General features: G+C 42.0%; 1 protein-coding gene across 1 annotated transcript in view; it reads right to left on the minus strand.

Moving 5' to 3' along the window:
* GAREM1 (GRB2 associated regulator of MAPK1 subtype 1) overlaps positions 1 to 26,472 on the minus strand; it is a 93,408-nt gene that overhangs the window by 13,747 nt on the left and 53,189 nt on the right. Inside the window, exon 3 of the mRNA XM_026051591.1 lies at positions 6,931 to 7,061. Coding sequence (XP_025907376.1) covers positions 6,931 to 7,061 — 131 coding nt within the window. The remainder of the gene's footprint in view (positions 1 to 6,930; positions 7,062 to 26,472) is intronic.

A 26,472-nucleotide genomic window follows, 5' to 3' on the forward strand; every position in this document is an offset into this window, starting at 1 on the left:
GTGTTACAGCCCAGGGCTGCTGCTTTGACAACACGCAGCTCCCTGGTGACTCACAAACAAACAGCCGCCGGGCAAGGGAAGAACGGGTGGTCAGAGGTGGGCGCGTGGAGGTAACCAGCTTGCACAGCCCTGCAGTGGAGGGCATCTGTCCTGCCCACCACCAGAAATGCATCTTTAGATTGGACAGGCCTGGTCAAATCTTACAATTCTGAAAATGTTCTCCCCCTTTTTTTCTTTCTTTTTTTTTTTGAAAGATAGTCACAGGATCACAGGATAATAATGGGTGAAAGCTATATTTTACTGCCTTGCAAGAAAAGGAAAGCCATGCCCCAGTTTCAGTTTGGTGCTCTGAATAAAACACTGTTGTGTGCACTTCTTTCTGAATAAAAATTTGACATATCTGTTGCTGTCTCTAACTATCATAGAAACTGAAAAAGGGAAACCAAGTGCCCAAAGAGTGCACAGCTCTGACTTCATTCCTGTTCACAAAGATTTACTATGGTGAAGTTAAGGCTGCTGGCAGACACATGGAGGCTAAATCTATTCTGAAGTTCTGAAAGTCAGAAAAGCTAATCTCTCTCTTTTTGTGTTAGATTTGCACTTAGTTCATTTATTACCACATGCTAGTTAGCATCTATAGAGTACACATAGTGGGTAAATATTTGTTCCAGGACATTAGCAACAAATACATCTATCATCATTAATAACATATATCTACATCATGAATACATGTCTGTCATGAATTCAAACCACTCTAAAATTCTCTAAAAACTCATGCATAGCTGTCTCCTTAAGTTTATATTTCTCAAAGCACACAATAGCTACATAACCTTCATTTTGCATTCACTGCAGTGATCTGTGAAAATCGAGCTTACCTTGTCTTGTTCACTAAACCATTTCCATTTATCAGTGGCCACGAGACATAAGAAATTGCCAGGGCCATGGAATTTAGCACAGGATATCAGATGATATCAGGCTCACAGAACCAGCTAGAYTGGAGAGAACCCTACAAGTCTGCTAGTCCCACCTCTTGCTCAAAGGAGCTCTACTTGGAGCGGGCTGCTCAGGGCCTTGTCCAGTTAATCTCTTAGTTTCCCTACGGATGGAGTTTCTACATCTTCTCTGGACAACTACTCTCAGCATTTGATCACTCTCGCCATGAATGATATTTTTCCTTATATCATTAGATGGGAATTTCCATATTCTACCTTGTGTCCGTTGACTCTTCTACCGGGCACTTCACAAGAGTCTAGCTACCTTGCACCCTCCTATTAGGTAGGCATGCACAGCTCAAGATCTCCCTTCAGGCTTCTCAAGGCCGAACAACCCCACTTCTCCTTGTCTCTCCTCATATGTTGTTTGCTCCAGTCCCTCAATCATCTTGGCTTGTTGGGCTCACACATGTCAATGCCTTTCATGTACCAGGAGGCCTAAAACTAGAAACATCACTCAGCTGTGGTCTCACAAGTGCTGAATAGTGGGGAAAAATCACATCCCTCAACCTGCTGGCTCTACTCTTTTTAATACAGCCSAACATGTAGTTGGCTGCCTTGGTCCCCACAACACTGCTCACCATTCAGCTGCCCACTGGGAGCAGTGGGGGCTCTCTCYGCAAAGCCACTTTCTAGCCACTTGGCCCAGCCTGTTCCATCAGTTACTCTGTGAATTCACTGGTGGGAGGCAGCGGCCCTGCGTTGTTTCAGACACCTGGAACTGCAGCAGTGTGTTCCAGCCTGTGGACAAGACCCAGCACACAACTTTAATATGAAGAAAAGTGTACTGTCTCAGAGGGGCAAAGTTAGAGTAGTTCAGACTAAGACTGAAATCAGGATATATTTTTCTGGCACCTGGCAGACTCTTCAAAATCATGGAAAAYACTGTACATTCTGTAGAATGTTTCAAAGTCAGAAAATATTTTAACAAGTGCCTGGAAAGCCTTCATTTAGCAGCCTAATAGCTGATTCCAGTCCTGATGTGACTCTACTCTGACCTGTACTCTCAGCTCATTTCCTCTCTACCCTAGAACAATACTCTTGCCTCCTTTGTGACTTCTCCTGACAGGTTCAGTTTTGAATCTTTACGCGTGAAGATAAAACTTCATAACTGGTAGGAAGCAGAGACCAGCTGACAGAATGAGGAAGAGAGCAAGCAAGCAAGATCCCAAACATTTCCTCATGTCTTTCTTGCTTSTGTTTGTGTTTGTTTTTTGCATACATTCTGTTTAAAAGATGAGTTCTTCACTGGACAGTTCCCATACAACAACTTGAAGCAGTTGCTGCCATACCTGCGTGCCTCCAGCTGCTGCCAGTTACTCAAGAACCAACAAGCCTTCTCCAGTTATTAAACAATTAGCCKTGGGAGTATCCGGCAATAAGTCCTTCACAAATACATTCACCTTTGTGGGTGCTCTCTCTAAACAAACTGCTTTACACACTATGACTCCCATAGTTCTCCCTGGCAATAGGCACGAGCTATGAACACACCAAGCCTTGCACAAGAGGCACTTGGACATTCGCTAGTCCAAAGCCATCTGGAAATCACTTGTTGATGTTCAAACTGAGCAACTAACATAGAGAGGACTACTCTGCACTGCATTTACTCTTTACCTTCCTGTTGCCAATCCATACTGGCAATTCAATATTGATGTCAGAATGCACACCAGAGAGGCTGCTGCCTTAGAGATATTTTGTCATTAACTGCAAAAAAAAAATGGTGGGTTAAGTCACTACTTTTTTTTACATTTTTTAAGACTTCTGTAATTCAGTAGCAATTCAAAGGGCAATTCCATTTATTGCAGAAGACAGACATCAGAAAGATGATGAATGATTATTTAGGAAACATTGCTTTTGGGGAAGCTTAAGCATATAAATTTCTTTTGCTTAAGCAAAAGTTAATTCAGAATAATAGATTTTCGGTAACACCTGAGTCAATAAGTTGTCCTGAACTCCAACAGTTCTAATTTGTTACAGTTTGAAGTAGAAGTGTTTAATCATTTGGGCATGCATAGACTTCATATAGAAATGATTTGTGACTTCATATAACTTGCTATGCCTGCTAGATTCTATTAGTGTAAGCAGTGCATTCACAGTAAGAAATCACAGCTAGGATTTTTAGTTTGCACTCTAACTTTGAGGTCTGTTATTCATCGTTACTGCATACTATCTTCAGTATTAAAGCCAAAGGATCAATCAATCAATCCATTATTATTATTATTATTATTATTATTATTATTATTATTATTATTTTAAAGTTTACTTTTTTTTAATACTAAAAACACAGTCTTCAGGAGAATGTCAGCTGAAGAAATAAGAATTTTTTTTTTTGTTTTTTTTTTTCTTGTTTTTTTCCTTTTATGAATCTGTTTGTCTCACGAGACAAAGAATGGGCACGTGCACCTCCTCCGTTGGCACAGGCACGTTTCCTTCTCCMGTGGCAGGCTTTGCTCTGAAGGCAGTTAAAGCAGCTGTCCCCATTGCCTTAAGGATGTCTCGAGCAAATCAGAAAGTTCAGAGTCCTCAAATATATGACAGACAATGACAGGGCTTTAATTTCTAACATGAAACATCTCTTGATGTGACATACCCAGAAGTGCAGCCCATGAAGCCATATGAGGCTGTGAACCTTTCTATCTAGGCTCTTTTCTGTGCAGAAACCCTCTAGAAGGTCCATGAATCCAGACGTGAAGCAGCTACTTCTCTCACTCTAAAACTGTTTATCAGATCCTGGAGAAAAGAGGTAGTCACTACCATAATATTTTAAAATAATAATAATAAAACTACAACAAAAAAAAAGCACTATAGCTAACAGTATTCTAAGTAAGGATGTTTTGCAAACTCAAGGCAAAAATATCTGTTGGTCTGACAYTCAGTGTCTCCAGGGAGACTGAGTGATACCTTCAAGAGGAAAATCATTTCAAGATGAAAATGAGATCCCAGAAGGTTTAMAGCGTGTTACTATGTCACTAAGTCACTGTGCTCTCTTTTAGAGTTCAGGAATGGCTTAGAGTTATGGCTCGTCCAGGATCTGCCCTAGCAAACATGCTTTTTAAATAGAACTTATGCTGATTTATGCCCCAATATGATGTGAAGTTTTTGTGCATTTTTTTCCCCCAAATCATCTTTCCTATTATTTCAAATAGCTTCCTGAGTGTTTGTATAGATTGCCATCTGTATGGGATGAGAATATCTGACTGCAAGAACCTATTGCTGCTGGTTCAGCAAAAGGTAGGGCCCGATGGTAGCTCGACATTCCTAATAACGACTTTCTTCTAACCACAGTGTCAARAAGTTGCATCTTTGCAGTGTAATGCTGCTACAGAAACAAAACTGTCTGCAACAGTGCAAGCTACCAGCTATCTGCTCAAGAAAGAAAAGACAGAATGTCTCTAATTTTCTGTTTGGTGTAAGCTAAAGATATACTTCACCAAGGGGAATTAGTTCATCCCTAGAATGCTCTAAATTACTGAGTCTGTATCTGCTGCTGGCCACCAGCTACCTGAGTGGAGCAGATGAGCATACAAGCACAGTAATTCAGAATATTTTAGGGAGAAATTGGTTCATATAGTCATTACAAAAGTTATGTTTAATCAATTTTTGTTTGTTTGATAACCTGTAAACGGTGCTTGGGGGGAGTACTCCCTTCAAATGCACAGCAGATCCTAGAAGCCCTGCCTCAGGGCACTTCCCACAACACTGTCTAGCTGCAAAGTGGGAAGGAAGGAAGGAAGGAAGGAAGGAAGAGAGACTCATCTCCCCCCACTTCCCCAGGATAAGGTGGTTCATTTTTCCTTTTCAAAACTTACACACAATGTGAAATAAAATAATTCCCTTGGAGAAGATTCTCACTCACAGCATAATGAAAAAGCAGTTCTTAAATGACAGTGCTAGCTATAAAATACTGCCTAACTAGACATGGATTTACACAGAAGACCAAAGTTTGCACCAAGTCAACCATAAGGCATAGTCAGGCAGAGCTCAACATGTGCAGACAAAGCCATGCAGTAACTGGTGGCATCCTGTAAATCTACAGCCCCTTTCTTAAAAATTGATCTCAGAAAAGGTTAAGAGTTTTAGAACAAGAATTCCCAGATTTAAGGATTTCTCCTCATCTTCATCATGAATGTTTCATTAGGTATTCTAGGCAACATATTCTCTTTCCATCTTGGATTAACTACCAACTACTTTGGTCTGAGTTTAAGWGGACACACTGTATTGGACAGAAATCAACTTTAGCTGTCTTCCATCCTTCTCTCAAGTCAGTTTCACAAGATTTCCCTTAAATTAAAATGCCTGCATACACGATTCTGTTCTTTGTAAAGAGTTATTAAACGTTTCAATTAATCCTGTTAAGTTCATTTATTTTTTGGAAGATGACAACCTTGGAAAAGACTTGAAATAGACTCTGAAACAATGGAAAATCTGCCAAGAGAAACATTGCCCAGATAACTGTTGTAGTAAGTTAAACTAGATTATTATAACTTATTTACATTACAGAATATCACTGTAAGAGCTTTAAAAATGGATTTGCTATAAAACAGTGAGCTATGCTGAATTCTCAGTTTGCTAAATATGGCAGAGCTTTTAGAATACTCATACTGAACTTGAGACACAACATTTTACATTTAAACGAGCCTGCAGATGAATGCTCTTCACCCTGCAAAACCCCAGCTGCACATTTCCATGTGCCACGCTCTTCATTCGGTCCTTCATCAGCCGAGCAATAGTGACACAGTACTGGATAGGCCCARCAGCCCCAATCTAAGGCTGATTTTTTCCTGGATAGAAACGGGATTTTCTTGTGGCCTCAATTTGGCTGGCTCCATCCTAAAATTGCAAAAGAATTCCAACTTTCAAATGTAGCCTCACTCCTGAAAGGCTCGGTTATATGGGTTCCTTTTAGTCAAGAGCATAAATGAAAACAATCTACTAAAGTGTAGACTGGAAAGGCTCTTTTTTGCATCACTAAATGAACTGACCAACAAGCTCCTGCACTTGCTGCAGTCTTCATCAATCTTGTTTCCCACCTATAAAATTTCTGGACTACCTGAGAGCTCCCAGCATTAACAGAAGGAGAAAAAGCCATTAAAAGGCTGTTTAAAAAAAGCTGTGTCATTTACACTTGAAGGACAAGGAGCCTCTGTGCTGTTTTTGCACCAATAGCATCGACCAGCTTCCCCTGTTGAGGATACAAAGCGGGGATGAATGAGGGCAGCCTGGTCCCGTTGTGCCTCCCACCCCGTCCTGGCCARCACATGAACCAGACTGAGCCAAAAGCTGTTGAGCTCTGTTGGCAGAGCTGCCCTAGAGCTTGGATGGTGCCTGACTGCAAACATAGGTAGGAAAGGGAATGCCACGTCCGGCTGYTGCTATTTGGTGCTCTGCACTTGTGGTTTGCTTGGTGGGGACAAGTTCCCAGCTCAGGGGCCTGACCTGCAGCACGGCACCCGCACGCAGAACAAGCAGGTCTTTTGTTGCTTTGTTTTAGCCACAACCCTACTTAGTGCAGCAATTCAGAGACGAGAAACTCCATCATTTCCCCCTACCCGCTCTCCGGGAATGAGGCTTCCTGGACGGGGATTTGAGCAGCTGCTGCTTTGCAGAGAACAGAATTCAGGCGGCTGTAAGGGRGAAGGGGGGCAACAAACAACATTTGTTTAAAATCTGGCAGCAGCCTCCCAATTAAAGGAATTATTGGATGGATCATCARGATTTCTCCCCAAAGTGCCACTGCATAGGAAAGCCCTTGGAGGACGWGTTGATTTAAGGCTGCAAAAATCATCCCGAAAAGCCCCATCTCCAAATGCAACACTGAAGAGTCGTTTGTCATAAAAAAATCACACTTCCCACACAGTGCCGTTGCTCACTTGCCATGTATATAAAGGTTGTAACAGTTAATCAATTAGAMAGGGATAAATATTTATTCAGGGACTACCTTAACGTTGAATGTTATTTCCTCCATGACGTAAACTCGTTCAGGAAATGCTTTAGCCACCTCCTCCACACTGTTAAAATACTGCACTGGCTCCTTAATATCTCGGTCTTGTTCCAGCAGCTTAAACTGCCCTGAAAACAGATGATAAACAGAAGAGTTGTAACATATTTACATTGGACGACTGTCACTCTGGCAACTGCTGCCTCAAACTCCTTCTCACTGTTGCTTGGTCACTTTTTCTGGCTCTTAGCAGTCAAACAGCACAACAGGAGATTGCAAAGTGTCTTCTAAACCTGCAGTGAGAGAGGGTAAGTTTTATCGGGTCAGAATGAGAAGAATGTGTGGGAGCTGAAGTTAAATTAAAAAAGATTCTTTTATGGCATACTCTACAAAAGTGACTACTGGGGGTTTTGTGCTTGCATACTTAATTCATTGTAATAGTAGCTGGCCCTTAGTATTAAGCTTTACAGAATGAAAACACACCCTTTACCATAAAAACTCAAACAATGAACACAGAAAAAATCTTAAGAGTCATCAAACAGTATCTCAGAAGTCCTAAGCTAAAATCCTTTCCCTTTTCTTTTCTTAGGCTTGTCTAACAGTGGAATAACGCCCAACTTTTCTTATTCAGAACTGAATTCCTTTCAGAAGTTAAACATAACACAAAAAGAAATGAACCCCCACATGCTTAACTTTCTTTTGAAGGTGACCATCTTCAGAAGGCGCGAGGGAGATGTGTTTCCACTTTGCTCCCAATAGTACAATAACCACTCTGCTGTTTTCTAGATGCTTTAAAAGTTAAAAGAATTAACACCAAGGTAGCTGATGCAGGCAGGACTGCACACATTGCTCTGGACAGGTAGGTACTTCAGTCACTTCTGTGCATCATGAACACAAGGTTGAGAAGCCTTTTTTTGTAAATACAGTCACATCAAATGCTTAGGCGGGTATCTTTTCTGTTGGAATGAATTAAACATAATGTCATTTGAAAGACCTTTCCGAATTAAGAAATATTAACCAGTCCAAACCCAAATGAAGATCTCAGCMAGACTACAGCAAAATAAGACTTACTGAGAAACAGTAAGAAACACACARTTGTGAGAAACAACTCAAGAAATGGAGTGAAAGACTGAGTAAAATCCCTGCTTTGCCCATCTCCCATAAATCCCACTTTAAAAACAGCGCCACATCCAGCCACAGGACAGCTGCTCACCACGGGTGCCCGGCTGCACCGAGCGGCACCCAGCGCGGCAGGAACCCAGGCGCCTGCAGAAGCGCTTCCCCGCTCCCGCAGCATCTTGTGGCACGTTTGGAGGGCTCTCCCGCGGGACGCCTGGCAGCACGGGAGGAAAGGCCAGCGAGCACAGMCAGGCCTGAAGCCCAACAAGAACGAGCCACCCCTGCACCCAGCACAAGCACCACCCTCGCAGCCTTCAGACCATTTTTTAAGGCACAACACTTCCTTTTACTCCTCTCCATACATTTTTTCTTTCTAAAGTGACCATAGTAATTCCACAGTATTATCAACAGGGCTTGTGCTGCTGTGTAGGACAATAACTAAAGGTGCTGACACTTCCCACTGTARGGCTGTTTTGCAACTGTTTAATAAATTTCATTATGTTTCAATTATTAGTTGCCCCGTAGTTCACTTAACTGTATGTCTGCTTCAGGACACACTATTATTTGAAGTTCAGCCAAAACATTTCAAATTCTTCAAAAMCCAACATTAATGCAGAACATTCCTGTAACAGGAATATGCCAACTTCGGTCTGCCCGGGTAAAGACCTTCCTGCAGTTCACTAAGGAAAGGGTTTACCAGGTCAGATGGAAGCCCTACCTTGTGCACTATCCTGCCTTTGACAAAAGTCACCAGAAGAGTAAGGAACGACTTAAGAACAACTAGCCTGGACACCCCTCCATACCTCTGGAAGGGGACCTATGGCTCATGGGCTTCCTGAGCAGAGAAGAGGTACCTTTGGGCTCCAGTTTTCTTTCTTGTAAATTTATTTGYTTTTTTCCTGAAGGTATAGGAAACTTTTGACATACGTATACCACCTAGCTTGATCAACCTCTCCTTCCACCTGTTTTATGGCAACTGCAAAACTAAGCATAGAAATTTTAGGAGTGACAAAGCGGTGCCTGGCCTGTGCTACAAATCTGATGAGGTGTAAGGGTTTGAAGAAACATTTCAGGTGCTCAGCAGAAACCTGCCAGTATTTTGAAGCTGAACTGCTCTGTTTGTCTACTCTGAGCATCTTTTACTGTAGAATTAGGGAGTAGGCCATGCAGACTACACCCCTGGGTTGAGAAAGGGAGGATGGATGGGAGTCCTGCTTTCAGGACCTCCCTGTCAGTCACAGCCTAAGGTGGAGACTAAGTCCCCAGCTCCGCCAGGCCTTGCCCTCCAGGCACCCAGCTTTCCTAAAGGGGAAATTCAGGAGTGGGGGGGATAAAGTCCAGCCTTGCCCAGCCTTGCCCTGACGTGGCATCTGCAGGGACCACCAGCAACTATGAGCTGCACCAAGGAAAAAAAAAAAAAAAGAAAAAAAAAAAGTATTCTGGAGCACTGAATCAACAACAGCAGTACTGAATCAACAACAGCAGTTCACAGAAAGCTACCGTGGGCAAGATGTCCTTACATTTTAGAGAAGCCCTCACGCTGAGTGTTTCCTATGCATTGGCCTTGGCTGTTTTTCTCTCCTGGCTGTTTTTCTCTCCTGGGACTTATTTCCAAACTGCTCATCAGGGAGCACCGCTGTCCTCTCTCACTAATGACAAAGCCACTCGGCTGCAGCGCTAATTGATTGCCCAGTTTTAAGACCTAGGGGTCTGATGTGCAGGATTCCCAGCTGCAGTGACTATTCAAGGCAAGCTGTGATTACAATTTATAGTGGCAGTTTATGCTTTACATTCCCCGGAGAAAAACAAACCAACCCGTGGCAAGTTCTAGACATTTTGGATAGATGGTCTAAAAMCAGTGGGATACTCCTGATTTAACACTTCCCCCTTACATAGAGAATGGAGTTAAATACGATACCACAAGGAAGCTGTGCCAACTCTGACTAAAGTATCAGTTACCAGAGGGATAAAAACTTGGAAAAGCAGAAAGTTAACTCTCTCCTCAGAACGGGATCCAGTTGGGCACAGTAACAAGACATGAAGTCACATGAAGAACCGCAGAAGAAAATACCCTGAGAGTTACATATATCTGGACAATGCTCCTGCTGCACTTTGAATGAGACAGTGTTCTTTTTAATTCTAGCCCCTCTGTTTAGAGCCATAACATTATTATGTCACCAAGACCAAYGTGTACTTAACAATAGACAGTCTGGTGGCAAGAAAGGGCCAGTTATCCTTTACAACCCACACTCCTGCAAGAAAAGTCCAGAATTCCTCCTCACCAACAAAAGCTCAGGGCTGTGAGAAAGCGGAAGCAGGGCCTGTTATCCATTTTACATTTACACATGTTTGTACATATATATAAAAAAAATCAGCTGGAGTGTTGCCTCAGTACAAAGAGATGCTCAGAAGCACCGATGTCACCATCTATGTCATCCTTGCCTCGGTTCAGCTGAGCCACACAAACACAAAGCTGTCTGTGCCTTCACTGCTAATAAGCAGCAGTTCATGGGAAGCAGCACATACAGATCCCAAAACACAAGGGCGGCCTTAGCCTCCCGCTGCAAAGAAAGCAGGAAGCGTTTTGTGTGTGGAAGCCGTCTGGATCAGATGGTAAAATGCCTCTCCTTTGGAAAAGATGATTTATAACTCAAGATTTTCTATAGCCTGTTTTTTGAAAATTATTTCCTCATTGAAAAAGGCATTTTTTTAATTGAAAAAAGAGGAAGAAAGGCCTGCAATACACATTTGAGCCAGATGTCAAGCAAATAACTAATGAGGAGGAAGGAGACAATTTCATATTACATTCCTCCCTGGTCTCTACTCAAGTTGCCATACAAAAACACAGCAGCAAATTTCCAAGAGCACTGCTGAAATACAAGTTAAATGTGYACAAGTCTGGCTTAAGTGCAAGTTAAAACTGAACTTTATTATACTTGACAAGTGGCAAGTATATATGATTTCATCATTGGACTTTACAAAATTCGGTGCAAGTTTAAATAAATCACAACATAGCTTATCAATATCTTAATTAAAAATTTAACAACAGAATAGTAAAGAAAATACAAAACTAAAACTAAACTTTTATAGAAATACACCCCCTTCTCTCTTAGTAGCACAAAAAAAAAAGAATAATGAAATGCTGCCCTCTTAAATCAATGCAAGATTGGAGAGATCAGATTCATGAAAACCTCCCCGGTCTCCCGAGCAGGAGTGGTTACTCCTTTGCAGCCAAACGGCCCATGAGAGAGTGCTGAAGCACAACCACAACCTCTCTATCTCCTTATCTGCCAGCCTGCTCCCTGGCAGGCAGGTTTTGGAACAGGTTCATTCCAGTGTACCTTACCTGGGCGCGTTACGAAACCCTGTTTCCGTGTGAAGGTGCACTTAGCAAATCCRCAGCAGTAAATCCACTGCTGATGGAAATGAGCACGGAAAGATAAAGAGGTGGGGGAAAGACCTAAACCGGGGCTTATCCTCTAGTTTATGGAGGCATTTATTAAAACCACTAGGAGCAGGAAGATCAGTCCATCTTTTTTATTGCCAGGAGCCAGTTCTGCAACATTTGTGAGCAGGATCTGCTCTGGGTCRTTAGCAGCCCTTTCTGCTCCAGCTTCCTGGTTACTTCTGCCACTTGCAACGCTCAGGCTTTGGCAGGCTGAGCTACCTTCACAACTGCAACCAGTCTTGAAGATATTTCTGCAATAGTTGTCTTTTGGTTCAAGCACTGCCTTACGTCTTCCCCTCAAACAGCCCTGTCAGGCTGCAGAGATACCTGGGCCACCCTCTCGGCACGCAGACCCCTTACCCTTCAGTTGGGGCAGAGACCTCTTCCCATCAGAGCAGTAGCCTCTTTACTCCTTTACTTTATTGGTATTCTTTATTTTCTATTGTTGCAATACTACTTTATCATAGCTCTGGCTCCTTTTGAACACAGAGGGTTTTGGTGGGAGGGTTTTTTTTTTGCTTTGTTTTAAACCCTTCATGTTTTCAGAGACCAGCAATTCTTCTCATGCAGCGTGAGCACTGCCTAGGCCAGGGGAGTCCTCRGCTACAATGAAGGTTCAGAGACTGAATCAACAGTCCAGTTCTTGGAGATATGAATGTAAAGAGCCACAAGCATGAGAGCAAATATCTGYACTCATATACTGAAACACAAAATCTGGCTATTCTGTTAAAAAAAAAAAAGTAGCTGCCTGTCATCAGCTAGAAAAGATGGAAGGTCACAGAAACATCTGCGCAATTACGTTCGCTGTTAAGTGCTCCTCTCAGGAGGCAGGAGCTGTATTGTCTTTCAGCRGCTTTGATTATTTAGCAAGCCTCACGTCCCTCTCTGCGAGGCTGTGTGCAAAGGCGGGCGCTTCCCAGGCAGGCGCAGCCAGCGCGGCGGGGCGGCAGCAGCAGCGCGGAGCTCTGTGCTCCGCACGGCTTGTTGACTGCCGGCCGCCTTCCAGACAGCAGCAGACTCGGTGTGAGGAAGAGCCTCTGAACCGGCCGCAATCCCACCATTTGGGGAAAAGAGGATTTTTGCCCACACTTTTCACTGCTCTAGTACCTCAGGATGATASGAATATCTTTGCATTCCTTCCTAAAAGGATGATTCTTGCTGCAGCTGAGCGAGAATAGGATAAACCTGCAGAGCAGAGCAGGGCAGGGAGAGCTGGYTTGCTAGATGCCAGGGAACATGTAAAGGCCCAAGCAGGGAAGGGCACTGGAGCACCCGCTTCTCAGGGGGGGCCTCTGCCCTCAAGGGTGACGTAGAAACAGATTTGCTTAGCTGGGGATGACAGCAGGAAGCTTCAGTTTATTTAGTCACCATCCATTAGATCACAAGGTAAAACTCTCCTGTCTAATCCCCTAAATACAGGAGCTAGTCAAAGAAAGGCAAACTAAAGACTAGAGTTAGATTAAGATACAATTCTAACTTCAATCACTTCAGCCTACGCCATATAATTTCTTTTAAATCAGCCTTTATGTAAATTGACATCTGCCAAAACATATTTGTGTAGAACCTGTGTGTTGTGTTTCACTGTTTCAGGAAGCGCTGGGATGACTGTGGTCGTGGCTGTCTAGACAGAAGAAAGGGAGAACAAAAAAGCAGTCTTGGATACAGCTATTACACGATTAGCCAGCACCAAAGTATAAAGTTAACGTTGCAGCTCTTGCTGGGATGTACCCCTAAGCGAACGTGAAAAGGTTTGGTGGACGTGCAAAGGGATGTCGGGATCTCCTGCTTGGGCATCTGCAGGTTTCCGCATCAAAGGAATTGSCTCCTTGGCCTCAAGTGCAAACTGTGAGCAAACTAACATGGGTAAGATTAATACCCTGCATTAAAGAATGGAGCAAATGAACCCAGTAGTACAGATCTATACTTATATGCTCTGCTGATAGCATCTGTGAGTTATATACAAAAAAAAAAAAAAAACCCAGGGAGGGGGGCAGACACACACACACACTTTTTCAGTTATATGTAACTTATATGTAACTCAGCTGATGAAAGCCTACACAAGGATACTACAAAAGGACTGAGAACAGAGCAGGAAAATGCAAAACTAGAGTCTTCAGGTACAGCTTCCAAGGAATGATGAATAGGCCATGGACTGGCAAGTTATAATTGATTATTACATGACAATCATCATGAAATCACTACTGAACAGACCCTGAAATGCTGCATACGACTCTGCTTTTATAGAATTGCTTGTCAGTACTTTTTGAGGGGAAAGAGATGAAGAGGACTTCCTGTGTCCCCATCTGTACCCCATCCTTYGGGAGTGTTGGGAATGTATTAATATATATACATGTAACTGGAAACATGTCTAAATAAACCGAATACAATCAAATCCATAAAGTGCACTGGAGCTAAACTTGTGGCACTGTAAAACCGAGGGCAAGGCACAAAGGCACAYTGAAGTCAGCAGAGCTTGTGTAACACTTCATGCCCTGGGAAGGGGAAGGTGCCCTTCCAAATGAACAGTTTTATCAAGATTTTTGGAGCCTAAACTGCCTCTATTCCTCTTTGTGTTATGGCTGCTGTATAAATACGCAGTCACCCAAGCCAGAGTGAGTCAAGCATCGCAACCCAGTGAGACATGTAGGAGCAAAGAATTAGCACCCTGACGCATCCTATGGGCATATGTACGCTCTCCAAGAGATCAAGAAAGGGAGTCAGAGCGAGTTTCCCACACAGCAACACAATGCTTGCACTTCTGATCAAAACCCTAATCCTACAGTGTTAAAGGGAAGATGATAGAATCTAGCATCTCTTTTCTGTATCTGATTTTTATGACTCTAAATGGTGTTACAAAAAAATTCAATTGGCAGCATAACAAAGAAAAATCAGTTCTAGTGATTACTGATCATAGTTGAAAGGAGACTTAACTCAGATATTGCATGAGAATGAATTTAAYGTTACAGGTTATGTAAAAAGACTGGCAGAGAAAACAAGTCTAACTTCTATGTTTTGCTTCATAAATTATCATCAYGACAAATACTGCATTACCACAAGAAAATGTTGCATTTCATGGGGTCACCTATTTGATCATCTGGGCTATAAGAGATGAAGTAGATTCATCTTACTCACTAGGTCACCATCAGTCTAACTTATAATTAACACCCCTTTCATTCCTTTCCCATGTGTTACCAACAGATACGAAGAATCTCCCCTGGGCAGCTTTCCATAGGGGCAGATTTCCATAGGAGTGTCAGTTCACACACTTCAGCAACCATGGAAAGGAGCCTGATGACTACTGCCCTGTCTGACTGTCTTAATTATTGCTAAGGAAAACTACTGCTAACTTCCCGTTGAACAGGCAGATTATAAATCCATATGCACATGAAGATGCCTTATCTCCTGGCAGGTAATGAAGCTTACCCAGATCACATACAAAAAAGGCATCAACAGGGAGAGAAACATTACAAAAAGCCCAACAAAACCAGCCCAGAGCCTGCATGAAACAAAACTGAGATGATTTAGTTTAATAGCAGCTGTCTGAGGGCAAAATTGCTGATTATGCAAGTATTAGCACTATTCGTTTTTGCTCTGGAAGGGTTATGGCTGGGGATGCCCACTTAGGCCTGGCTCATGTAAATGGAGGGAGAGTCACTAAAAGATTCAAGTGGCATCCGAGGTCCTATTGAGTCTGGCTGATGGATCTGCCTGCCCTTGGAGGAAGATTTTAAAGGGAAGCAAAGCCAACTTTTCCATCACCTCTCAGGGGCCTTTACCAAAACCTAACGTCCTCTATCTGAAAGGCTGCAAAAGAAAATGGCAGAATTAAATGTATATATTAAAAAAAAAAAAAAAAAAAGGACTACTGATCTGCAGCCCAGATTCACCTATTTTAGACTTATTCTTGACTAGCTGGTCACCTCCCATATCATCAGTACACTCTAGTTTCAAGGCATTCATTAAAAGAAAAGGGAAGGCTACAACTGGATTAACATTTAACTAAGGCACAGGAGAAAGATTGAGATTGAGAACAAACGCCTGGTTAATATTTGAAATGAATATTCGTAGCTTCAAGCAGGCTAAGACAGACCATGYTAGGATACCTGCTAAGGGTTAGATCACTCTACTGTAGGTTTTAAATCACAGGTGCATCAAAAACTCTAAAAAAATTACCCTAAATTCCCCCCACCTRATTAGCATTCATTTCAGCAGCAGTTAATGAATATGTAGAGACTTCAGATTTGCTCTGTACTACAGAAGGAGCAAATTCCCATTTACAATTAAATCTTTGTAATCAACAGATTGAAGAAAACCCTGCAATACCTGTCTAGCAGAATCAGCAGCCATAGTTCAGTCTCTCTGTGACGGAGGGAGCAGGGAAACCCAGCACTCGCCTTCCAGGGAATGTCTTCCCACTGGATACCACCATGGGGAGAAACCTTCCTTGGCTCTTTTCCCCTCATTTTGCTGATAAATAGTGATACTTGTGCAGCCAAAGCTTCAACACAAGAAACTGAGGTGTTTTTTCTAAGAGCAGCAGGATTTCAAAAGCTTGGTTCAACATAGATCTACTTGAATAAAATTCTTCTACTATTTGGGTTCTAAATTTCTTCTTAAGGTGAAGAGAAATTTTGCACTGATAGAGAGTTAAGGATTTAAAATGTTAAATACAGAGTGTACAAGTACACTCTTATTACCAGTGGTGACAAGTAAATATTTATTTGGGGGTTAAGACAAATACCAGACAGCATCCAAAGAAGAAATTCTGCCCACCCATGTCAACAGAGAAATGAATCAAACTTCACTCTGAGGGGGAGAACCCAGCTTGGGAAGGAAGCTCATTGTTTGGGGGGGAATAAATTTTGTTCCATTGAAGCAGGCAAAATTTTGCAATTTATAAACTACCAGCCTATCCCTTTTTTTCCCCTTACTGTTTCTGTTAGGTTTGCTCCAAATCCTGTTATTTCACTATTTCACTTTGGGCAGAGCTAGAATTAAAGGGAAGAAAGGAAGATATGGAGGAACACTGAACATATTTTCATTGAAAATATGAATGTATATATTGGTCACAATGCACATTTCTGAGATTGTAAACACAAGAGACTTGCAGATTTCCACCAGGGGCAACTTTCTGGACTTCAGAGCCATCCTACAGAACAAATTTGACAGAACAAAAGAGGCTCTTCCAAACAACCTCAGACACATTCTTTTATTTCTTGGCAAGTCTACGCCTCTGCTAAAAGAACAGCAGCAACTGCTAAGCTGAACTGTTAACTTTGCCTCGCTGYGTAACYGCTTTTATTTATTTATTTATCACAAGTTTCAAAGTTAACACTTAGCAAAACTCCATTAGTGTTCCGGCCACAGTGGGAAGAGACATTCCTCAGGCACAAAGCCACCACCTTTCGGGCTTTCTGCTGACGGCCCCTTTTCCTGCTGCTGCTCCCACACCAGGGTCTCCGTTTGAATGGCCTGACTTTAACTTCATTCATGGCTGTCCTGCCTACTGAGCATTCTTGGGGGCCCTGCAGGTTTTGACCCTGTTCCATGTCAAACAGGCCCTGCTGCAAGTGTAGGCCGGTGTATAGCAAAATATTTCACTTGACAAGGACAGTCATGGAAACGGCCCTGCCTGGGGTAGGCACTTTTGATGCCATCAACAAAGCTAAAGAAAAACGGCATTCAGAGGGCAGAAATTTTGAAAATGTACATAGATCAATTTTGTATAAAAAGTGCTTTTGTTTCAGGCTCAGGAACAGGTTTTTTAATTAACTGAATGGGAGGAGTTTTAAAGCACAGGAACAATGACCGAGTCAGCAGCTCTGGTTCTTGCAGCTTACAGGCCTCTCTCCGAGACAGAACAAACACATTTCATTCAGAGCTAGACATTTTTATCAATGTGCGGAAAGACTTCAGAGCCTGGCTTGGGTAGCCTGAAAGAGCGTCTGTGCATTATAGAGCAGCTTTTTGTTTCAAACGCCTGTCTCATTTTGCTCACTGAATTTACATGTGTTTTACAGTCCCTTGCAGAGCCCGCTTCCCTCTCTCGCTCTCAGCTTAAATCCACACAAGTTTTTTATTCAAATTACCAGAGAGGCTGGGGCTCAGCCAGTTCCCAACTTCTAGAGTATCAGCAGCAGAAGGGAGGGAGAGATTAAAAAGATAAATTAAATAGAAAGTCTTAGGGAAGATACTATCACTGTATTTTCCATGCGCTGCACACACTGCAGCTTAGCCTATGCATTTGGAAGGTGTATGAATTGGAAAGGAATGCAATTCATTGCAGCTATGACCATCAGATACCACGAACAAAAAGCAGGTTCACCACTGGAACAAACTAGACAACGTAGTTCAAACTGAAATGAAGCTGACTTCCAAAGAAACTCCTTATTCACCCAACAGAACTACTTAACTAAACTCTCTTGTTAAAGAGAATATTCAGTATTTTAAACATTTATGCCACTGCTAAAACTATATTAAAGAGAATTAAGCAAGTGTAAAAGCAAAGTATTATGTTACCTGAAAAATACCTTCATGAAGAACATGCAGTAGCTTCCGCTCCAAATATTCTGTCATCCATAGCTTTGAATGCTCAACAGTTATTCTCAAGTAATTTACAGGAAACAAGTATTTCTAACTTCTTTTATTGAAATTATGCAGCCACATTTCCATCACCACCTCTGGTTAAGATGCAGATGCTACTTTGGTACCTGGATTCTGCATGAAACTAGCCCTCTAACAGGCTAACATAGGGCATTGCTACCTATGGGTGTTAGGGGTTTTGTCAAAATAGTTTGTCTGATTTCCAGCAAACACTGGGACGTGGATTGAGGGTTGTGCAATTTATCTGCTAAGCAGACACAGCTCTCAATAATAGCTCAAAGTGAATGAAAGCAGCTTTTTAGAATGACCGTTTTGGCATATGTTCATGGCATGCATTGAAGTATCACCAAAAAAAAAAAAAAAAAAGAAGAAAAAAAAAGAAGAGATGAACTGAAAAGGTTGGGGAATAGAGAGAATTGAAAAAAAAGCATACTGCTTCAGCAGTGTCCCTTCAATTAATTCCTGTTTATGCTCAAAAACCAGTAAATCTAAAATTCAGATATAAAAAAAAGATAGGCACCTCAGTTCCTTTGAATGCATTGCTTCACACATTTTATTTCATTACCTATTTCAAAAAACTACCTTAAATAAAATAGGTACCACCTAAATCCCTTTTACAATTCAAGTAATTATATCTGAATCCAAAAGATATAAAGAAACAGAACATCCAGACAATTCTTCCCTCTCCTGTGTTATCTGTCAGCTTGTCGAGAATCAAATGAAACCAGTTAGGAGCATCAGCCCAGCCTAAGATAGCTTGGTGGAAAATAAACCTTACATATTACACATAGGATACTTTAATTTTTGAATGTGTCTTTAGGAGACTATTCAGGTGACCATTTTCTTCATGTAAAAGATAATTCATGATTTAAAGGGATGTGTTTTGCCTCATTGATGCTGATAACTTTTTTCAGGTGTTGACTTGGGACATCTCTCTCTTGAAAGCCTTTTTTTGTACCACATCCATTTTGCAGCCTTTCCCAGAAAGGGCTGTGGTAATTACCAAGTGGTAATTATCAAAGCGACAAGTCCCTTATTTGTCTTTGAATGCACATGGACTTCCCCAGCTGCCAGATTATCATGAGATATGTTATTACATACTAATTTCTAAGCACATAAACTAACATTAGCAGCTGCAAATGCTCTACAGAAATCATAAGCTTTAAATTCCTATGAAAGAAGTTTCCTTTGAAAGTAAGGTGATCCTCAATCCAAATCTGGCCTATTAATATTTTTGGTTATAAGAAGTTATCTCATAAATGATTATACCAAAACAATGGTGGGCAGTTTGTTAGCACATGGAATTAAGGTGATGAGAAGAAGTCATGAATGGAAAAGAGAGATGACACTCAGATGACACTTAAAATTGCTTCCTATAGATGTTGAGGGACAGACCGACCAATCTGATCACACAGAGACAAAAAAAAAAGGGGTATATCCCAAAACAACTATTTCAGTTGAGCTTTTGAGCATGGGCAGCAGAACTGCAAGGACACAGTGAGAAACCAGGTCTTTCAAATGACATCAGCTGCACTCCTTGAAGCAGTAATTCTATGAAAACATCGTTTCCTTCTGTGTTCAATTACACCATTGCATGCCCAGCAGGAGCAATAGCACAAATGGGCTCCTTTGCACCAAGCCTGGGCAGGCGGCGTTGCCTGTCACCTACCCTGCCCCAGAAGAGGGCTTGGGAAGAGGGCACCAGCTCGCTAGTGTGGTCTAGATGGACCTCGGGAAGAGGTCACCTCTAGGGTGACCCCAACACTTCTCCACCCCTTCAACCTGGGCTCCTCTGGCTACGTTCTGAGCTGTCTTGAGGGCACTAAAGCCCTGCCATTCAAAGTGACAGTCTTTACCAAGAGCAAACCTGGGAACAGTATTTCATGGGTTCATATAATGCAGTCACAACCACGGCTTGCCACAGCTGGGTATAAAGTACCATGGCTAATGCTTATTTGCTCAATTTTAACATCTGTTTTGCTAAATTGCCATAAGTACATGTATTTAAGTCACTAGAAGGACTATGAGAAGCTAAGCTAAGCCAGATGCAATGAAAACACTGTGTTGTCTTTGCTACAGGTTACCAGGCTCCTGAGGGCAGCCACATGSCTCCTCTCCTTCCTTCCTTGGGATTATCCTGTTTTCTTTGAGCACAACGTCCAAGTTTCCCTCAGCTGCTCCTCAGTTTGGGTTGCCCAAGTCACTGGAAGCCTCAACACCCACAGAAGGTACCCAATCTCTTACCTACAGGCTACTCTTCACCATAACCTAATGTTGTTCTCCTGCCTGCTACACACTCTTGATGACTCACCCAGCCTCTCTATTCCCAGATCTCGGAAGACCAGCTGCACACAGCCAGTCCTTGGCTGCCAGTGCAGCCAAGGCTTTTACTGGAAAGGAGGCAGGATACCACTCCGCACACCTTCCATCTAATTCACATTAAATGAGCCTCACAATAGCTGAACACCAAAAAGCCACAAACATCTGCAACGTGGTACATGGTGGCTTCTATTTTTTCTTCTCTGCAGTACAGAAGATGCCTGGTGTATCTAAGCAGGGTGAAGGCACACCAGTGTCATACATGCTATCCACACCTTTGCTTTAACACTAGTGTGTTAAATGGCAGGTAGAGCAGCACAGGGCTGTCCTTAACAGTGCAGCAGGTCTCTGGGGACTCCAGGCACGCAGATCTCAGTCATTGTCACACACTGCGCTGCTCTTCCTTCCCTGTTCCTGCTAACCGGGCAAGCCAGAACATGCTGTAACCCAAAATGTTGATTGTGCAGCGTGGGCAGACCCTAAATGCCTCATTGCTTAAGGTGTCCTAGGTGAAAGCCTTAGGCCATSTCAGACAGCTGATCTGGGAAACCTGCACATACCTTCATATGAAGCTTAAGTTTTAGTTTGGACCTTCATATTTTACTATTTTTTATAACCCTGGCAAGCATCCTATGTGTCAATTCCCCACGGCTTCCCCTGAGAATTACTTCCCTCTGAAGACAAGGAAAAGGAAATAAATGAGCATGTTGAAAATATCATTTTCTAAGTAGTAATATAGCTAGGATTCAGTAATAATCTAAATTTTATCACAAAAGTAGTGAAATATATTCTCCTTAAAAAAAAAAAGATTGTTTTTCCCTCTGCTGTTTAAAAAACAAACAAATATCTTTAGTTTCCTAACATTTAACATTAATACTAATCATAACATGCACGCTACTTCCTAATGTTAGGATTCTCCTCTGGTATTAATAGAGGATGAATTTATCTATGACCATAAAGTCCATCACACTTTAATAGTCAACAATCAAAAACAGTCAGTAATTTGAGTCTCGTCTTTCATAATAATCTTTCACAACAGAAAAGACATACAATTAGCTGCTTAAAAATACCAGAAATACCCAAACTGCACATTTTAGATCTTCTTGCAAGATTATAGCATGAAACATTAAGGATTAATCCAGGAAGGTCAGGCAATTTAGTTGCAGCTTGTACTGAAAAGTTAAACTGTACGTATAGCTCTTCAGATAAACTTATTTCCGCTTTTGGCATCCAGCATAAAATCACAGAACATGATTCTGTCTGAGCACAAGATTTTCACTTCCTTTATGAAATCTTGAATGTTGAGAAATATTGAAAAAAAATCAACTAGGAATAAAGAGCAAGTGTTGGGTCACACGACTTTTCCTTGTACCAGAGTTCAACCTTTAAACTTAGACAAGACAAAATTGTTTYAGAATGACAACTCTTTCTATACAGCAGATAAAATTAAGGTAATACAGGATAATTAGCATTTCTTTCCCCAGAAAGATATACAATATCCTAAATTTTATTCACTTTCTTTTTACAGCTCCAGGATTATTTTAGGGAGTTCATTCCAGATTAAATAGCCTCACAATAAYGAAGAAATTATCTCACAGGTTTTGGCTGTCTACCTGCGAGATGTGCAGAGAGACTGCTCCACATATTCAATGAAAAGGGAATAAAAAATGACAAATCCTCTGCTGAAACGGCTTCATTCTCATGACCTTCCTGCTGTCAGAGACCAATGCATGAAGCRCAATGATCTTTGGAAACCATCATGAGGTCCTGGGCAATTTCAGGTGAGCAATATCTATCCTAAGGAGAACTGCATGGGTAGGGAATTAATCAAAATTCTCAGTAAAGGTGGTACATCAAATAAAACAGTTCTTTCCTGAAGGAGGAATGTAACCCTTGTATCCCACCTGTATTCTACCTCTTGCCCATTTTATCAGTAGTCTCTCTCCAAGAGATTTCAAGCTTTCTATGAAAACTTTATTTCACAGACTTCACTAAACAGCTCAATATTTAGAAACTTAAACTTTTCCACCCCTTACATAGACAGGTTTGAAGTTTTAGTGTTTTCTTTTTCATTTCTGCACCAGAACTGTTCAGAGACTCGCTGAAGGGAAACACGGACACGTGCTCTCAAGCTCCAAGYTCCCGAGGAACGAGCACACCAGTGTCACATAACCCTGCATCCTGGCRAGCAATCCAGCTTCACGTCACCTCTCTCTTGTTTCATCCAAACTATTGATTTGAGMCGACCCTTTCGCATCCCAGCCAGATGTACTAACCACTAGGCTAAAGAATCAATCTTTCTGCTCCAGGAAGAATTGTATACATAGAAAAAGGGAAATTCTCCAAATGATTCTCAGGACAGAAAAGCTGGTTATACAAACTGATGGTCAGGGAACTCACCTTGAATGTGGGAGAGGCAAAGTTCAAACCTCTGCTGCAAATCCAGCAGAGCAGGAAGTGCAGGAGGGCATGCAACTCATACATATGCCAAAAAGCTGTAAATCACTGCTTACTACACGGTACAATTTTCTTCTCTATCTGCACCACGGATCTGAGAAGCCTTTCAGTAAAGAACAAAAATAGAAATAAAACAAACACTCCTCAATTTGATCTCAGCACGGTCTTGCGATGGTTTCAGCAGGTCAGCACTCCCAGTGAAACATGGCACGGCTAAAAGTTAATTCAGCCAGATCTAATTTCCAACTGCTATGAAAAGATCATTATGAATGTTCACTCGCAACACTCACTAATAGCCTGTGTTTGACTACAAATTTCCTGGTGATGGAAACGCAGTACAAAGCAACAGCAAAATATCTTGCCCACACTGCTGTCAATTTAGCAGAAATAAATTTACTATCGTCCCTCTGATTAAAGGAAAGTTTCATCAGTACAAGTCAGCCAGCAGGATCTGGAGCTATGTATGTTCTTTGATTTCCAAGTAATGTTTGCTCATTACAGAAATTAAAATAATAGCTCGATCCTTTTGGGGTCGACAGTTTTCTAAAAACTGAACTGCTTTATTTCAGCTTCGCCCAACATCCAAGTAGGAAGCCGTTCCTAAGAGCAGGAGCAGGCTGCTCCTCACCAGGCTGTGGGCAGGATAATCCCGGCTTTRGGAGCGCGGGGAGCAGGCCAAGCGCACAAGTGGGGCTTTGTTAGGGCCGGCTCTGCAGGCCGCGCCGCCTCCCCTCAGGGCGAGGGTTCAAAGGCTTCGCACAAGGCAGCGGCGGGGCAGGCCGCAGTTCATCCCTGCCTCCTTTCCTGCTCGCCCCGGGGTGCCAGGGCCAATGCCTTGGAGACAGGTTGCAGGGATCAGGCCTCCTCGGTGACTCCGTGCGCTCTGGTGCCGATGGCTTCTCCCGAAGGCTGCTGCTGGGGGAAGGATTGTGGCTGTGCTTCTTGCCCTGTCGGGACTAGTCCTAGAGGAGCAGGCTCAGCTCAGCTACTACACGCAAGGCAGCTTTGTTTTCACTTGGCATTGAAAGCGACACAGAGAACAAAGGGAGGATCAGCGCCCAAGATTTATTTGTGTATCACGGGGAAATCCAGAAGCTGCTGAAATTGTCTAAAGCAGGTTGAAAGAATAAYACAAAAAGCAAACAGTGCACTGTTAGATATCCAGGTGGCATTTGTGGACAGACCTCRGTGCCTCACCCCAGCTGAGTTTCATTAAAATGCCAAAAAAGTGGGCTAGTGTTATTCCTTGCATTTAAAAAGCACCAAATTATGAAGGTGTCAGAAGTACAGAAGGGACCATGACCTCCTCTATTTTGACCTTGTAACTAAATTTGGCTTCCCTTGGCAGAGCAACACCCTTTCAGCACTCAATTTTAAAACCGAGCTCCCGAAAAAGCTCAGAGCTAAAGAGATTCATGGTGTCTGTTCCACTTTGACTTGCACTGCCTTTTGAAAGGTCTCACGTCTAGGATGATGATGGTAAACCACAGCAAGGACTTTTCCCAGCCAGATACAAGAGCAAGCCAGAAGCAACATGTAAAGGAATTTCACTATTCTGTAGAAGCCACTTTCTCCTCAGTGGGATGCGAGGAATGAGCATTCACATCTCTTTTTAAGACAGATGAACTTAAAAGTGGCTACTGCCTATCTAGGATTTGCATGAATTCAGAGGTAAACAGGCAGAACCCCTATTTCTACTATCTCATTTTTGTGATACCAAAATTGCCTTTTTCCTGTACTAGTGCCATACCATCCATGCCCAAAACAGGTTTTCCAGACACTGCACATGGATGAAGTAGAAAACACTTCTTCGTGTCAGTTTTTCAGTCCTTACTTCAGTCCACTTTTTCCTCTGCATTAGCATAAGACCTGTTTCCCAAATCCATTTGCTACCATCATAACATACATTAAAAAAGGGAGGCACAAAGGAAAGGAAGAAGAAGAAAAAGTGAAAGGAGATTTTTTAAAATACCTTTTTGAGGATTCAAAATCTCTCACAGAGCCCAAAGTCTAGCACCACTGGCCTATTTACCTATAAGCCTTTCAGCATGGATGTTAACAGTGGGTTGAGACCTCTGAAAAAATTGCTGATAATATTCACGTTAGTCTGCTCAAACAAACAATCTCTGACAAACAATATGCTGCTTACAAAGCTTTCCAGCCTATCAAGCTAAGCAATTGTAAATGCTGCTGGAGGGAAGAAAGGATGAGAAAGTAGTACTGAGCCTTTTGCTTTCATACAACAACACAGAAGATAAAAATAGATCTATATAATATTTATAATCCTTAATCTTCCTTCAAATCAGAGTGATTACTCTGATCAGAGTGATTACAGCCCCCAAGAGATTTATTTGTAAATGGCTGGCTCAAACTCCACCAAATCCTTGGGTTTTTTTTTTTTTTTAAAGCCAGGTTGCTGTCCTGGTAACTATTCAAAGCATAAATTTTAACTAAAAACAATATTCAACATCCTCCAGCACAAACCTCTGCAACAGCAGAGGGGCAAAAATATCATGCTGGTTTACTGAACATTGGGGAAGGGGGAGAGCTTTTCAGCAACAGAAAAATTCAGTGCTGAGAAAAGGCCTAAATCTTTCATACGGGCCCTGTATTCTGTAGCTCCCTGCACAACTAATCTGTTGTTACTCACTCTTTGTATCCAGTATAGATGGACCCTGTGTAGCAGGCAATGGGTTCTGGAGAACAGCCCTCATTTTGTTCAATACAATACAGCTTTCTGAACTCTCACACTGCTACTTGAACTGTCAAATTGTGCACACACTACAGTGTAGTAGGACACTTTGTAAAAATGAACTGCAAAAAAGCAAATAACTGATTTTTAGTCCCCTGTGGGTGTAACGCCACATCCCTATTAACCGGTAAGAAATTTTCCACACCATTTCCACATGTGGCAGTTTATACAAACACACACTATGCAGGACATTGCTTTGCTTTCTAGGAAAGGGGCAGCTACTAACACACTGAGCAGATTTCCAGTCAGATGCTCTGTGCAGAGTGGAGAGCAAGGCAGAAGGGTCTGCCTGTACATGACTAATTAGCATCCACTGCAGGCTACTGCAGAGCTGCATTTGTCCAGGTAAAATATTTTAGGGTTTACCAGTGATATGAGATCATAGCGATGGAGGGCCTGATGATCTGCCATGAATTACCCAGATTAATTTTTTAATTAATAATAATTATTTCCTATAACAAGCTTAGCAATACAGAAAGAAAAGTGCCTCAATCACCCTGGAAAAAAAATCCCACTTTTTTTTTTTTTTTTTTTTTTTTGCTGACGCCAGTGTATTCCTGGGTGATACAATACAAAAACAATCCACAGATTTAATATATTCCACTTGGATAAAGTGGATTTTTTTTCCAACAAAGAGAACGCAAGCCCAATTCCCAAATGAGGAAGGAATCCTCATTCTCACAGTTAGCATTGAAAGGAGTGGGCTGGAGAGGGAGGGAAGTGACTGTAGTTAAAACAGTCAAGAAGTCTCAAAGAATGAATGTGCATTGCCTCAATGTACTCCAGTTTCAAGTATGTTCTTTGAGAATATTCTTTTCTGGCTAAAGAGTGAAAAAAAATGAAT

Source organism: Nothoprocta perdicaria, unplaced genomic scaffold (genome assembly GCF_003342845.1).
Source record: "Nothoprocta perdicaria isolate Ctin4 unplaced genomic scaffold, notPer1 scaffold_77, whole genome shotgun sequence".
In the NCBI taxonomy this organism is placed as follows: domain Eukaryota; kingdom Metazoa; phylum Chordata; class Aves; order Tinamiformes; family Tinamidae; genus Nothoprocta; species Nothoprocta perdicaria.